Source organism: Phyllobates terribilis, unplaced genomic scaffold (assembly GCF_046119375.1).
Source record: "Phyllobates terribilis strain yellow unplaced genomic scaffold, ASM4611937v1 Scaffold_1__5_contigs__length_1240528914, whole genome shotgun sequence".
Lineage (NCBI taxonomy): Eukaryota > Metazoa > Chordata > Amphibia > Anura > Dendrobatidae > Phyllobates > Phyllobates terribilis.
Genome location: NW_027362761.1, coordinates 1,131,580,939 through 1,131,594,883, shown reverse-complemented (window position 1 = coordinate 1,131,594,883; position 13,945 = coordinate 1,131,580,939). Strand labels below are relative to the sequence as shown.

General features: G+C 44.0%; 1 protein-coding gene across 3 annotated transcripts in view; it reads left to right on the top strand.

Annotated features, from left to right (window-relative positions):
* Window positions 1-13,945, top strand: part of BST1 (bone marrow stromal cell antigen 1) — a 156,891-nt gene that overhangs the window by 56,488 nt on the left and 86,458 nt on the right. For all 3 annotated transcript variants that reach the window (XM_073647267.1, XM_073647258.1, XM_073647277.1), the window contains exons 5-8: window positions 1,135-1,217; window positions 3,223-3,299; window positions 3,622-3,714; window positions 7,921-8,007. In XM_073647267.1, the coding sequence (XP_073503368.1) occupies window positions 1,135-1,217; window positions 3,223-3,299; window positions 3,622-3,714; window positions 7,921-8,007 (340 nt within the window). The remainder of the gene's footprint in view (window positions 1-1,134; window positions 1,218-3,222; window positions 3,300-3,621; window positions 3,715-7,920; window positions 8,008-13,945) is intronic.

The following is a 13,945-nucleotide window of genomic DNA, read 5'->3' as shown; positions in this document are numbered from 1 at the left end:
CGTTATGCCGTTTACCGATCGGATTATTTCTTTTTTTACATTGATAGATCAGGTGATTCTGAACGCGGCGATACCAAATATGTGTATGTGGGGTTTATTTTTTATTATTTTATTTTGAATGGGCCAAAAGGGGGGTGATTTAAACTTTTATTTTTTTAATATTTTTAAACATATTTTTTACACTTTTTGCTTGCTTCTATAGTCTCCATAGGAGACGAGAAGCAGCAACTGTCCAATCGCCTCTGCTACATAGAGGTGATGAGCAAATCACCTCTATGTAGCAGAAATGCTCCTGTACCAGGAGCGCCGACCACTAGGTGGCGCTGATAGTGATCTTTACATGACAACCACTGGGGTCTGCTGCAGACCCCAGGTTGTCATGCCCACCCATCAGTGACCCCCGATGGGCGGGGTAAGTGACCCGCTTCCGGCGCGGCGCTGTTAAATGCCGCTGTCAGAGATTGACAGCGGCATTTAACTGGTTAACAGCCGCGGGTGGATCGCGATTCATGGCCTGGGGCGTACTAATACGCCCCAGGTCAGTAAGGGGTTGAATAAAAAAAAAATCTGTACATGTTTGGTATCTGCATACTTGTACTGACCTGGAGAATCATATCACCAAGTCAGTATTGCCATATAATGAACATGATAAATAAAAAGTCCAATAATCAATTGTGGAATTTCACGCCACTTCTTTATGCAATTTCACTGCACTTGGAACTTTTTTTTTCCCATTTTCCCGCACATTATGTGGTAGAATCAATTGTGCAGTTCAAAAGTACAATTCGTCCCTCAAAAACGCAAGCCCTCATACGGATATATTGAGGGAAAAAATAAAAAGTTATGGCTCTAGGAAGAAGGGGAAGAAAAAATGAAAATGGAAAAAAAAAACAACAGAAAATTGCCATGTCATGAAGGGTTAAAACCATAATGGATATACAGATAGGATTTTTAAAAACTGTCTGGGAAAAAAATGTACATATATGATATATACCAGGTCAATTTACAATGTATATTATTTTTATTTTATCACATTCCCTGCTTTCCAGAAATGTGTAAATAAATCTTGTAGAATTTTCTTACATTATATATCTATATATGATAATTATGGCAGTATATTATCTCTGGCTTTAGGATTTAATTACGACTCTTGTCCGATTACGTCGGAGTGTGAACACAATGCTGAGGAGTCTTTCTGGAGGCTGGCTTCTGTTACTGTAAGTTATTATTGGGGGAATATATACAGTATGATATCTGTCACACAAGGTGTGGGAAAGACTTGGTGCAACACAAAGGAAAGGGGGAAAGGAAGCCCAGACTCTAGGGAAAGGGGGGAGTGGAGACCTCCTGGCTGATAGGATATCACCCTGTCTCCCTTAACGTCCCTATATTGGCTCTTCACCAATTGCCGCACGCGTGCCTCGCCCTGTCTTTCCCTGCCGTTTGGCTAAGGCTAGGGAAGGGAGATGAGCACTAGTCGATCCCCACTAACACTAAAGACAACAAGGGGAATTGCTTAGCTTTAGACGACTCCAGACAACTGGGCACACGTCTTCAACACCAGAGAGGAAGGAGTATTGCTCTTGCTCAAGCCTTCACAAGGAGTAATGAATATCGCCGGCACCTCCCTCTGGAACAAAGCAGGTATTTATATACCCAGGCCACAGTGTTAATAAGCCAGAGGAAGGTAGTCACTGGGTCCTAGAGACATCCTCTAAGAAGGTGTCTGTAATGCCAAAGTTAGAGATCTCCTGCAACCAACTGCAGGGCGACTGTCTGTCACTTCTGACACACCCCTGACAATACCCCAGAGGCCACAATAGAAACAAACAGAAACTTGCCAGTATATCCACTGCCTTGATCCTATATCTCCTCACAAGTACAAAACTTGTGGTGGGATGGGGAGAAACGGTAGACGTGCAGAAGAGCATGTCTTGGTTACTTCATTCTTTAGGCGTCCTCTAAGGCTTTGTTCACACGTCATGTAATTAGTGCAGATTTTATGAGTGGACTTTCTGCATACTAAAATCCTCAGCATTTTACAGTACCAACAAAGTGGATGAGTTTTAACTTCACCTCGTCCACATGTGCCGTGCCGTCTTTTTTTTTTTTTGGGTGCGGAATTCCTCAGAAAATTGACTTTTTCTACATTTTTGTACATTTGCGGACCCCAAATCTGTGCAGCCCTGGCATATGCACTGATTTTTGATGCTCTTCCACATAAGGACCAGCATAAGACTACAAAGGAAGAAGCTTGGGGGTCGGCCGCAGATTTTTTTTCAGCACATTATGTGGCAAAAATGCGTAGAATTTTCCAAAATAAAAACGTATGGAATAGGGTATGTAGCTGTACCCATGTTAGAAATGTAATTTTATCTGACTTCTCACCACTAGCTCTATAGTCTGTTTATTCAAAATGATTCCGTATTAGTTTTGATACTATCAGCACCGAGATTGTTAAGGTGGTCGTCCACATTAGACTGAAGTTGACAAACCCCATTTTAGTGGGAGCAGCTAATATTTGGTTGATGTCAGAGAGGAAAAAATAAAGGTTGGGCATGCTGAATTTCAATATGACTTATCTTTTGTTCTCAGTGTAAATAAGCTGCAGTGAATTATTCCCGTCTTCTATTGATGGCACTTGTATGCTTAGCCAAACCAAGCTTGCATGGATTTGGTGAGGCTGGAAGGAATAACGGTGGAATGAACCAATCCATCAGTAACTGAAACTGCATGGCCACCTTTAGGGCTCGTGCAGATAAGCGTTTTTTCGGTCCGAGTGCGATCCGATAAAACATCGGATCAATGTTATTCTATGGGGCAGTGCACATGCTCGAGTTTACAATATTCGGCTCGCACTCGGCCATGAAAGTCTGTGTGCGCGTGGGAAACATCGGACCGCACTCAGATGTCATCTGAGTGCAGTCCGATTTCCACAGCCTCACATGGAGAAGATGGACACTTTTATTTTTCTCTCCATCTTTTTCTCATCCCAGAGAATAGTATCACAATATGATGAGAGATTGCATAATAGTCCTAATTCTCTCGGAAGAGAATCTACGGCCATCTTCACCTGCCCTAAGAATGTGTAAAGAAAAGGTCCTTTCATTTTTATTTTTTCAGGGATTGATTACAAGAATTTACTAAAATGTCAGGAGACCAGACACGACCTCTTTAATAATAATCTGTTCTCTGGTTTTCTGTCTCTTGCTTACATTATAGTATGCTAAGTACAGCTATGGTGAGATACAGATCCTGCTGAATGGATCCACACCAGGAGGCGCCTTCCCAGTTCCCAGGTGAGAAATTATAAGATTGGAGATAGACTTTTTTTTAAAAAAAAGATCTAATTCATCAGTATTAAACATGATCAGCCATGTTTGACTTGCTCCATTAAATCGGCTGGAGCAATTTACTACAAAACTGGAGGATTGATATTTGGCTGATTCATTGGTGTACAGTTTAGGCAGTCTTCGGGTCATTTCTTTTTAAGTTATGGGAAATGTTTACATAAAGCCTATGATTAAAACCCTGCTTTCCATTATATGACTGATTGTATTACTGCAAACTGTCGATATTTTACAACATTTTATAATTTGATTTTCTTTTTATCCTATCAAGTTTTTTAGCTGACTTTGAAATACCAAATTTTCAGAAAGACAAAGTTTCCAGCATCAATATTTGGGTGATGGATGAAATTGATGGAGTGAATGTGTAAGTACAAATAGATCTCCAAGGCTTTCAGGATTCTTATTACTTCTTATACAGGGGTGTTCTTAATAAATTGCTTTAGTTAGACAGCATGAAAATAAGCAACTTGGTTTTTCTATCTGTTGCCATTCTCCTGCAATGAGAGCTTTAATCTTACTTTGTGCACAGCTTGTTTCCATAGAGCTTGGCCAAGTGTGTGCAGTAGTCAGATTCCAAGAGAGGAGTTAACTCCTAAGATGCCAGTCATATCCCTACAACACATTGATTTCTATACAGCTATTATCTGCTCACCTCCCTCCCCCTCAGCTCCTGATTGAGCTGCTCTTATCAGTCCTTTAGAATCACAATCTCTTGGCCCCCAGCATCAGCAGTTTTCAGACCATTCCTCCTAATCATGGCTCTCACTTTCCTGAGCCTTGTGCTTGTTCAAAAGCCTTATCTCTATATGCAAATATAGTGATTAACAGTGTAAACTCAAAACAAACACTGACAGACTGTAAGGCTATGCTCACACACCTTGTGTTTTGCTGCGTATTTTGCAGCAGATTTTTATGCAAATTTTCAGCTGCGTCTGGCAGTAGCAGCAAAGTCTATAAGAAACCGAATTCTCTGTTCACACATGTTGCTTTTTGTTTGCTGCGTTTTTTCAGCCTTGCTTTCATATTTAGAAAATAAAGCATGTCACTTCTTTCAGCGTTTCTGCAGCAGAAAACGCACTTGTGTATTTGCTGCATTTTTTCACCCATAAGAAGTAATGGGTGGTCAAAAAACGCAGCAAAAAACGCAACAAAACCTGCGTTTTTTAAGCAGCTGTTTTCCTGCCAGAGAAAAGTTTGCAGCAGAAAAAAAACACAACGTGTGTGAACATAGCCTAAATGTGTTGTATCAGGACAAAACTCCTGACCAAAATTGCTACTTGAGGAGCATCACGCCTCATACCACCAGGAAGTAAGGAGACTGCACAGCTTTGAGCGTCTCAAGAGACAACTTGAGAATACCCCTTTAAGGAATGCTTTAGAAATGTAATTTTATACAGTACAGACCAAAAGTTTGGACACACCTTCTCATTTAAAGATTTTTCTGTATTTTCATGACTTTGAAAATTGTACATTCACACTGAAGGCATCAAAACTATGAATTACACATGTGGAATTATATACTTAACAAAAAAGTGTGAAACAACTGAAAATATGTCTTATATTCTAGGTTCTTCAAAGTAGCCACCTTTTGCTTTGATGACTGCTTTGCACACTCTTGGCATTCTCTTGATGAGCTTCAAGAGGTAGTCACTTCACAGGTGTGCCCTGTCAGGTTTAATAAGTGGGATTTCTTGCCTTATAAATGGGGTTGGGACCATCAGTTGTGTTGTGCAGAAGTCTGGTGGATACACAGCCGATAGTCCTACTGAATAGACTATTAGAATTTGTATTATGGCAAGAAAAAAGCAGCTAAGTAAAGAAAAACGAGTGGCCATCATTACTTTAAGAAATGAAGGTCAGTCAGTCCGAAAAATTGGGCAAACTTTGAATGTGTCCCCATGTGCAGTTGCAAAGACCATCAAGAGCTACAAAGAAACTGGCTCACATGATGACCGCCCCAGGAAAGGAAGACCAAGAGTCACCTCTGCTTCTGAGGATAAGTTTATCCGAGTCACCAACCTCAGAAATCGCAGGTTAACAGCAGCTCAGATTAGAGACCAGGTCAATGCCACACAGAGTTCTAGCAGCAGACACATCTCTTCAACAACTGTTAAGAGGAGACCTTGTGCAGCAGGCCTTCATGGTAAAATAGCTGCTAGGAAACCACTGCTAAGGACAGGCAACAAGCAGAAGAGACTTGTTTGGGCTAAAGAACACAAGGAATGGACATTAGACCAGTAGAAATCTGTGCTTTGGTCTGATGAGTCCAAATTTGAGATCTTTGGTTCCAACCACCGTGTCTTTGTGCGACGCAGAAAAGGTGAACGGATGGACTCTACATGCCTGGTTCCCACTGTGAAGTGAAGCATGGAGGAGGAGGTGTGATGGTGTGGGGGTGCTTTGCTGGTGACACTGTTGGGGATTTATTCAAAATTGAAGGCATACTGAACCAGCATGGCTACCACAGCATCTTGCAGCGGCATGCTATTCCATCCGGTTTGCGTTTAGTTGGACCATCATTTATTTTTCAACAGGACAATGACCCCAAACACACCTCCAGGCTGTGTAAGGGCTATTTGACCAAGGAGGAGAGTGATGCGGTGCTACACCAGATGACCTGGCCTCCACAGTCACCAGACCTGAACCCAATCGAGATGGTTTGGGGTGAGCTGGACCGCAGAGTGAAGGAAAAAGGGCCAACAAGTGCCAAGCATCTCTGGGAACTCCTTCAAGATTGTTGGAAGACCATTTCCGGTGACTTACCTCTTGAAGCTCGTCAAGAGAATGCCAAGAGTGTGCAAAGCAGTCATCAAAGCAAAAGGTGGCTACTTTGAAGAACCTAGAATATAAGACATATCTTCAGTTGTTTCATACTTTTGTTAAGTATATAATTCCACATGTGTTAATTCATAGTTTTGATGCCTTCAGTGTGAATGTACAATTTTCATAGTCATGAAAATACAGAAAAATCTTTAAATGAGAAGGTGTGTCCAAACTTTTGGTCTGTACTGTATATTAAAAGAGAACCTGACGGCTGATCCATGCTGCTCGGTCCATATGAGATAGTGGGTGTATGATTTAAGGCTTACATGTTTAAATCTGAAGCACTGTGGCGTTTAATAGCCGCCAGGGACCCAGGTTCATGGGAGACTAGTTGGACAGGCATTCATTCTCAAAAATCTCAATCAATGGGTAAAATCTGCCTTTATTGAATACAGTTTGTCCTATTACTGAGATAACAGATATCAATTGTTGCTCATGAAGTTCTGTGGAGAACTGTAACTGTCGTTTCAGGAGAACTTGCAGCAGAATCTATGTGTCTACCACCAAATGTCATCTCCCGTCTCAGTAATGGGAAAATCTGTTTCCCCCTAAACTATATTAGCTGTTTTCCCATTTACCAAGAAAGTAGTCAGCATCATGTTATGGACAGCCAGGTGGCTGTGTATCCAATTACACATGTTTTGTAGAGGTTCATTAAAAGCATATAAGTTGGATGCCTGGTTTTCCATTCTTGTACTAATGATCTGACCTGACTTCCAGTGATTACGCATTTGCATCTGATTTTGTCCTTGTCACTGTGTCTCTAAGGCTGTGTTCACACATGTTCTGTTTTTTTTTTTTTCTGCTGCAAATCTGCTAACTTTTCTCTGGAAGGAAAACAGCTGTGTTAAAAACGCAGGTTTTGGTGCGTTTCTTGCTGCGTTTTTTTTTACCACCTATTACTTCTTATGGGTGAAAAAACGCTGGAAAAACGCAGAAAGAAGTGACATGCTCTATTTTCCAAAAACTACAACCAAGTTGCAAAATACGCAGCAAAAAAAACAAAACATGTGAACAGAGAATTCTGGTTTCTCATAGACTTTGCTGGCACTGCAAAACGCAGCTGAAAATTTGCATAAAAATCTGCAGCAAAATATGCTGCAAAACCCAACGCGTGTGAACATAGCCTAATACTGCTTGATCTAAAGAGGACCTGTCACCAGGTCATATGTGACCAGCTTTGCTCTTATTTTATTCCCGCCGTTCCTCTGAATTTTTTGGGCTTTTTTTTTTTTTTTTATCCGCCATACAGTTCTGGAAATTTTTATTCAGTGTTGCCAATATGCTAATTTTGGTAGTCTTTATGAAGGGGGTGTTGCTTACAGGGAAATTATGCGGAGCAGCGAAAAGACACACCCCAGACAAACCTGTGAGGATCATCCTCTTAGTAAAGACCATAAAAATTGGTGGATTTGATATAAAGCAAAATTGTAGAGTGGAGGAGAGGGAATAAAATAAGAGTAAAAACTGGCCACTTTTGACCTGGTGACAGCTGCTCTTTAATATCTCAACTCCCTCCATCAGTCATCAGCTAGTCCACAGGGGCCCTTGCGGAGAAGGCCAGATCCCTGTATAGGGGCTATAGAGTGAAGAACAATGTGCTGCCCGGTCCTGCAAGGCTGAGTGAACGGCGCCACATCTGGCTGTGGAAGCCAACTAGGAGTGGTCTCATTTTTTTACAGCATCTCAATAGATAGATAAGTAGAAAAATCAAGTATTATAAAGCTTATTATTCTCTATTTCTCAGGGATTCCTGTGGAAAGAACAGCACAGCTACATTAGAATCTGTCTTGTCTCAAAGAGGTTTTTTGTACCGCTGCTATGACAATTATCTGTAAGTAACAATACATTAGTAGAGCGCCATTTATAATAAAACAATTGCACGTGAATATTGTACAACTTATACAAAAGTCAGGTCTTGTGTCGACCAGGTGATTTCAACTCTTTGGCAAGTGGGTGTGACTGTGAAACAGTTTTCAGAACTCATGTCTTAATTAGTACAGCGAGTGGCCAACATGGAGTCCAGCGAGTGTTTTGTCAGGACAATATTAATACTGAGATCAGTGATATGGATGTATAAGTCCTGGTACATATTAAAAAAAGATACCGGTATCATAGTGTGCCAACACTGAGAAATCAAGCTTTGAAACCATATGCAAATTAGCCTGGAAGTGCACTGGGGGCGTATCACACTGAGTTTCTTAGTACACACCCCCAATGTTCTTCTAGTATAATTTGCATGTGGCTTCAAAGCCAAAGATTTCTCAGCCTTGGCACATCGGATTATTACAAGATGGGTATCATTTTTTAGCATGTACTAGGTCCTATACAGCCGTATAACTAGCCTCAGTTGTTAAAAACATCCTGATGGATTCCTTTTAAAGGTTATATACGTTTTCACAATTTTTTTTTTTATTGCTCATTTGCTTACTAAAAGCAAAGTTAAGGAATTTTCCAAATAGTCTGTAGAAGTCATGGTTCTGATGGCTTTCTGCTCTCCCCCTCCATTCTCTGTGTTAAACATTTCTACAACATAGAGAGGGGAGAAAGTATCTCAGGGAGGGCAGAGAAAACAGTCAGTAAAAGAGTAAAGCACATGAAGAGCAAATAAGTGCAGGATAGTGTTAGGAAGTGTGATTCTGTGCTCCCACCTGGGTCTGGTGCTGCGCTATTCTGTTCGTGGGCGTCGCCACTGTCCTGTCCTACTACGTGTGCAGGGAAACCATCCCAATCTTATGGAGCATCACATTCTGGTGTTGTAGGATGTGTGTGTTACGCCAGGTGTGAGTGCAATACAGGGAGGAAAGGTAAAGGGAGCCCAGAGACTAGGGAAAGGGGAAGTGGTGACCCCCTAAACTGGACTAGTGTCACCCTGTCTTCACCTACTGTCCCTATACAGCCTCCGCAGCTGTTGCCGATCACGTGCCTCGACCTACTATCCCTGGCGTAAGGCTACAGCTGTGGGTAGAAGGAGAAGAGAACTACACACCTCTGCTAGCATTCTAAAGACAAAAGGGGAAGACACCACAGGGGAATAACAACTTAGCTTTAGAAAAAACTCCAATAGGGCACACGGCCTCAAGACTTCAAAGAGGACGTGATGCTACTTCAGCCAAGTTCTAAGTAGGAATGAATATAACCGGCGACGCCCACCTAGACACACCAGGTATATATACACCCAGACTAAAGGGAGGTTGTCGCTGGGTCCTAAACATAGCCTCCTATCTAGGCAGCTGTCTGCATTGCCAAATGTGGAGATCTCCTCCAAATCATTGCAGGACGACTGTCTGTCACCTCTGACACACTCGTGACAGTGTGAGGATGCGGGACACCGTATCTCTTACTGATTCCCCCAGTTGCTAGGTAACGCAGGACGCTGCTGTGTCTGGCATTAGGCGGTGGTGGGATTATGTTCTTATGTTCATTATGCTGTGCAATCTAGCAGGGAGTGGCTGTCAAAGGCTCGCCTAGCTGGTCAGTTTGCGCCAAGTGCGTCTGTGGCTGCGCCTTTGATGGTTTGGTGCCAGTCTTGGTGGGTCTCTCTGCTTAGCGCATAACAGATAGAAGTTGTGCTGAGATATGAGCAGTGAAGAACAGAGGCACCCTGGATACACACAGAACTCACATCCAGCCTATATTACTGGGAGAGACACTCCCACAAGAGACAAATCTGGAACTTGAATCTGGATGCAAACTGCATATAGGGGATCAGAAAATAAATTAAGGAATAAAAATTGCAGCCTGAAACTTAGAGATTACTTTAAGTTAATGAATAGTGTTGAGCGAGCACTAAAATGCTCGGGTGCTCGAAGCTCGGGCCGAGCTCACTGTGATACTCGGGTGCTCGACCCGAGCAACGAGCCCAATGTTAGTCTATGGGAGACCCGAACATTTTTGCGGCGGCTCCCCCGGCAGTCTGTAGAAAGCCTAAAAAGTGCCCAAAACGATAGTGACAGTGCTCAAATGACATGGGGACAGCATGGGGATCGCCCCAGGAAGCATTTCTGACCCCCAGGTCACTGCTGTCAACAACGTGGTCAGAGGTATTAAGCCACTTTTACAGGCTCACAATAAAACGTTCAAAAACGAAAGTGAAAGTGCTTTCCTGCGAAATATGTTAACCCCTTAACGACCATGGGTCTTTCTGTTTTTGTGTTTTCCTGCTCCCCTTCTTCCCAGAGCCAGAACTTTTTTAATTTTCGTTCAATATGGCCATGTGAGGGCTTATTTTTTGCGGGACGAGTTGTACTTTTAAACACCATCACTGGTTTTACCATATCGTGTGCTGGACAATGGGAAAAAAATTCCAAGTGCAGTGAAACTGCAAAAAAAACGCAATTCCACAGTTGTTTTTTGGGTCCTTTTTTTACCACGTTCACAGATTGCTGCCATCATTATTTTCCAGGTAGTTACGAGTTCATAGACACCAAACATGTATAGGTTCTTTTTTATTTAAGTGGTGAAAAAAAAATCCAAAGCTTGCTAAAAAACCAAAAAAAAATGACGCCATTTTCCGAGACCCTTAGCTTCTCCATTTTTCGGGATCTGGGGCCAGGTGAGGGCTTATTTTTTGCGTGACAGGCTGACGTTTTTATTGATACCATTTTGGGGTAGATCTGATGTTTTGATCGCCCGTTACTGCATTTTATTGCAAAGTTGTAGCAACCAAAAAACTTAATTCTGGCGTTTAAAATTTTTCTCTCGTTACGCCGTTTACTGATTGTATTAATTCTTCTTTTATATTGATAGATCGGGCGATACCAAATATGTGTATGTGTTTTTTTTTTTTATATATATATATATTTTATTTTGAATGGGGCGAAAGGGGGGTGACTTAAACCTTTATATATTTTTTATTTTTTTAAAAACTTTTTTTTTACACTTTCTGCTTGCTTCTATAGTCTCCAGAGGAGACTAGAAGCAGCAGTTGTCTGATTGCTTCTACTGCATACAAGCGATGAGCAGATCGCTTGTATGCAGGAGAAATGCTCACTTGCTATGAGCGCTGACCACTAGGTGGCGCTCATAGCAATTGAGACATGACAACCACAGGCGTCTGCTGCAGACCCTGAGTTGTCATGCCCACCCATTGGTGACCCGCGATCACGTGACGGGGTCACTGATGGGCGGGGCTTAGGACTCCCGGAAGCGCGAGTTAAATGCCACTGTCAGAGATTTAACATGTTAACAGCCGCGGGTGGATTGCGATTCCAATAATCAGCTGACATGTGCTCGCTTCAGTGCGGCCTCACCGCCAGAGCCCCCGCTGAACCGGCCTTCCCGACCTGGTGCGTACTATTACTGACCAGGTCGGAAAGGGGTTAAGGAACATCCTTTCCAGGGTAAAGACTTGTGTATAAGGTAAAATAAATAACCAAAAACAAAAATACTCCTCCACACCTTGGGCTATGTTCACAAGTAGCATTTTTTATGCGTTTTTGCATTTTTGTATTGCTTTCAACCGTGACAAATGCATTCACCGGGAAATGTCATTTTAACATTTTACAACCTTATCTGGCCATGTGCTGTGTGACACATGCATACAGTGCTAAAAAGACAAGGGAACAGTATGGGGAAGACCCCTGGAAGCATCTCTGACACCCAGGTCACTGCCTAAAAGTGTGCCCATCAGAAGTGATCCTTGCCGCATCAGAAGATGCAGACTTGCAACTATCCCCGTGCAAGTCCTTGTCCCAGGGCAGTGTTCAATTGTACCTCCCCCATAACTTGCAATACAAGCGCAAGTATGCAGCCTGCCACCCATCCACCCCCAGGCTGCAATACCATACTGCTAGCTTGCTTGCACTTGAAATTGGGCCTTTTAGGCATGTGGAGGTGGAATCTGGCCACCACGTCATGGCTGCGTCGGTAGCCTGGTATTCATACTCAGTCGCCAGCCGCCCGGCGGCCGGGTGTCCACGCTTGGTCCCCAGCCGCCAGGGGGCGGCCGGGTGTCCATACTCAGTCCCCAGCCGCGTGGGGGTGGCCGGGTGTCCATAAACGGTCCCCAGCCGCCCCTATTTGTCCCGGTGCGCCTTATACACAAGCGCGCTTACCAAAACATTACCTGTGCCCTCCCCAGTGCATTTAGTGGGAAGGACAGCCTAACCACAAACACGTGGACAAGTGAATGTGGCCAGGAATGGTCCATCTCACTGACGCCTTCACACTGGGTTAATATTGTGGAAGCCGGGACACAGTTGGACACTGGGATGCAACACGTCCTCCAGACATAGAGGATTGCGGGTCCTGGGTCAATCAGGCTTCAACACAAAGTTCAGAAGGTAGACAGCAGCAGTGGTCGGCCTCCTACACAACGAGTAAATTATTCATGATCATGAGGCCATCCACCTCCTTAGCTTTCTGTTCCTTGGAATGCAAGCGCATGTATGTAGTAGCGGCTAGGCCTGAGGTGGTCAGCGTTTTGGCGCATATCCTACCTCCTTCGAGGATTGCTGGATGTTTTCCTGCTACTATCCCAGTTCTATGACTCCCGTTAAAACAAAGCTTCAGGTGATGAATGATGGATGAGGTGGTGGCAAAGGAGAAAGAGCAGGAGGAACAGGGACCATTCACATCAATATCAGGCCAACCAACCACACATGTCTTGTAGGATATGTTTCTGTACCAAAAGGAGCGGTTCAGCTACACAGTTATAGGGCATACAGTGAGTGCAATGCCTACCAAAAATTTCGAGCCACTCCAATGCCCCTTGGAAATGACATGGAGGTCAGAGGGCGCTAACTAAACCTTTTTTTCGATTTATAGCAACTGGGTCTCCAGTGCACTGTTGGCCTAAGCAGTGAATGGAAGGCTTTCCAAAAATTATGAGGAACTGCAATGCCCCTTACAAGAGCCATGTGTGGCACCCCAGGGGTCTGGTCACCACAGTAATAGAGATATTACGTCGGCGAGCAAGTGGGAGGTTTCCTGGTCAGGATCCCTTAAACATGCAACATCCTCCTGCCCCAGTCCTGGGAGGGGAGAATTCTGCCCTTATAAACTGGATCTGGGGCGGGGTTGAGTGAGTCAGAGAACAGTCAGAGTCAGAGTGAGAGCAAGGGAAAGTAACAGCAAGGAGCTCTGTAGGAGCTAGGAGCTAAAGACCAGAGGCTGGAAGCTGAGCAGAGCTCGCCCTGGCAGAAGACAATAGGAACCGGACACAGGAGTCCGAAGCTGTGAGGACTTATATATCCAGCAGCAGAAACCAGCCGGCAGAGGATTTCAGGTCCTCTGGCCATAGAAGCCCGGAGGCTCAGTCACAAGCAAGGGACCAGCACCGCCGTCGTGGAGCGGAGGCTAACAGAAGGCCCCAAGTCACCAGCCATACGGGTGAGCACTACACGGTACACTCAGGGACGTGGGCTACTTCTACCCGCTTACAGCAAGGTAGCCAGGAAGAGTGCAGACAGACGGGGAGGCCTACAACTCCACCTGGCCAGGGGAACTCCTGCTTGCTCACAGACTGACCAGGCCTCTTATGCTAGCCAGTACTCCCAGGAGGGTCTACCTTATAATCATCAGTAAAGACCCTGAACTGCACTGCAAAGACTCTGAGTCATTCCTGCTGCGCTCGTGCACCATCACCCCCATCATCCACACTCACTGCCCTGAGGCTATACTCCTCCCGAGGGGAGTTATCCCATTCTATGCTGCGCACACAACACCAGCCTCAGCGGTCTGCCTCGCAGCGGTGGTACTCCCTGACCGCAATCCACGGGTGGCGCAGTCGGACAATTAACCTCAAAACCTAAGAAAGACTGCCACTGGTT